The sequence below is a fragment of the Oryzias melastigma genome, linkage group LG23 (assembly GCF_002922805.2).
Source record: "Oryzias melastigma strain HK-1 linkage group LG23, ASM292280v2, whole genome shotgun sequence".
NCBI classification, from domain to species: Eukaryota; Metazoa; Chordata; class Actinopteri; order Beloniformes; family Adrianichthyidae; genus Oryzias; species Oryzias melastigma.
Window position 1 is genome coordinate 1,460,919 of NC_050534.1, and position 1,975 is coordinate 1,462,893.

General features: G+C 42.4%; 1 protein-coding gene across 1 annotated transcript in view; it reads left to right on the forward strand.

The window, feature by feature from the left end:
• Positions 1-885: 885 nt before the first annotated feature.
• The window catches only part of LOC112160245 (C-myc promoter-binding protein), a gene marked incomplete at its 5' end in the record, with an annotated part of 47,345 nt that continues 46,255 nt past the window's right edge, over positions 886-1,975 (forward strand). The window contains 1 exon segment of the mRNA XM_024294652.1: positions 886-1,019. Within this exon segment, the coding sequence (XP_024150420.1) occupies positions 886-1,019 (134 nt within the window).

Below are 1,975 nucleotides of genomic sequence, written 5' to 3' on the forward strand. Positions count from 1 at the left end.
CACCTCTCTAGCTCCACCTCCACCTCTCTATCCACACCTCTCTAACTCCTCCTCCACCTCTCTAACTCCACCTCCACCTCTCTAATTCCTCCTCCACCTCTCTAACTCCACCTCCACCTCTCTAACTCCACCTCTCTAACTCCTCCTCCACCTCTCTAACTCCACCTCCACCTCTCTAAATTCTCCTCCACCTCTTTAACTCCACCTCCACCTCTCTAACTCCACCTCTCTAACTCCTCCTCCACCTCTCTAGCTCCACCTCCACCTAATACCTGCTCTCGCTACATTTACAACATTTGACCCAATGTGCTAAGGCAACCATCCCCCCGCCCCCAAACTATGTTTTTCTAATGAATTGAACTCAGAACAGGACTCAGCTGTGATGGCTCTACACAAGATTTTTTTCTTAAGAAATAAGGATATTATTTAATAAAGTTTCACCTTTATACCATTTTATATCATTAGTTTTATCAAAACTATTTTTATCACCAAATCTAAACCTGTTCTGAGTGGAAACCTTGTGAATCAAATCATGAAATGACATTTTCTGGGATTAAACCCCGCCCCTCATCCAGACCACTGGCGTGGAGAAAGGGTTAGAGCGTGTCCCAGGCCTGCTCCTGTTCTGGGAGTATGGGGTCATGGCTGCTGCTGGGGGCTGCTTGATCTCTGTACAAACAGCCAGAGTGTCTTTGTCTGATTTTGTTTCTCATTTTTACTGTCAAACTCTTCATGCTGTGGTTCTTAGCTCCTAGTCAGTAAAGGTTCACTCCCACTTTTCTGTTCACGAGTGAGGGAAGGGTGGAGCTCGTGATGGAGCAGCGGGTCAGCAGCTCGGCTCTGGTCCCGGTCCATCTCTGATCATGTTTGTGGGTCCTCCTGCAGGTGGACAGTGAAAGGCTGGAGGAGACCCGGCTGATAGAGACGGATGAGTCCCATCGCAGCGAGCACACCGTCTTCATCACACCCCCAGAGCTGCCCCCCTTGCTTGAGGGGGAGGAGCACCCTCTGTGCTACAGGTAGAAACCGCAGAGGAGCCTGATGCTTCATTTCCAAGGATGGAAGCTCAGGAAGCTGGCTCAGGCCAGCAGCTTTCAATACATGTCAAGTGAATATTCTAAGACTTGAAAAGTTTACTTTTACATAGAACTAAAGCATTTAAAGTTTTAATTTTTAAGAGAATATCCATCCATCCATGTTCAGAACTATGCTGTTATTCATTAGTCCACTAGTCGGCTAATCACTAATTATTTTTCAGATTTTCACGCATGCACAAAGTGGGTGTAAATCACACATTTAACTAACTTTAAACTAACTAAAAATAAAGGCAATTATAATGATACTTTATTAAACTTTTAATGAAGCATGCAGCCTCTATTCTTCATCAGTTTCTGGGATTAAAACAAGATTAGCTCAAATGAGAGAGATCAGGAATATGCTTTCCATCAAACTCATTTTGACAGATGCCCCGGCCCTCTAGATGACTTAACAATTTAATATCATTTTTATATATAAAGGGTATTTAGGGTCAAAGGTCACCTGTCAAAATGAGTTTGATGTAAAGTATATTCCTGATCTCTCTAATGAGGTCAGCATCTGAAACAAGGAACTATTTTTCACTAAAGATAAAGTTTTGGTCACACAGACTCAAAAATAAAAAGGTGCATTTTTTGGTGCTGAAATCTCACAACTTTGTTCAACTCTGAACACGCTGACCCAATATAATATAAATCAACGACTAATTGACTATTAAATCAGTTGTTGACTATTTTAAAAGTCAATTAGTCCTTGATTAGTCGAATAATCGTGGCAGCTCTAGTAGATTATGCTATTGTCCCAACAATGTGCCGGCATGGCATGTTCATAGTCTTCTGAAGACGTAAACTTCCTGTTTATGTGGGTTTAGAAAGCGTTATCATCCTCAAAATAAACCAATCAGAAGAAAGCCAACACAGCTCTACCCCATAGACTGTAT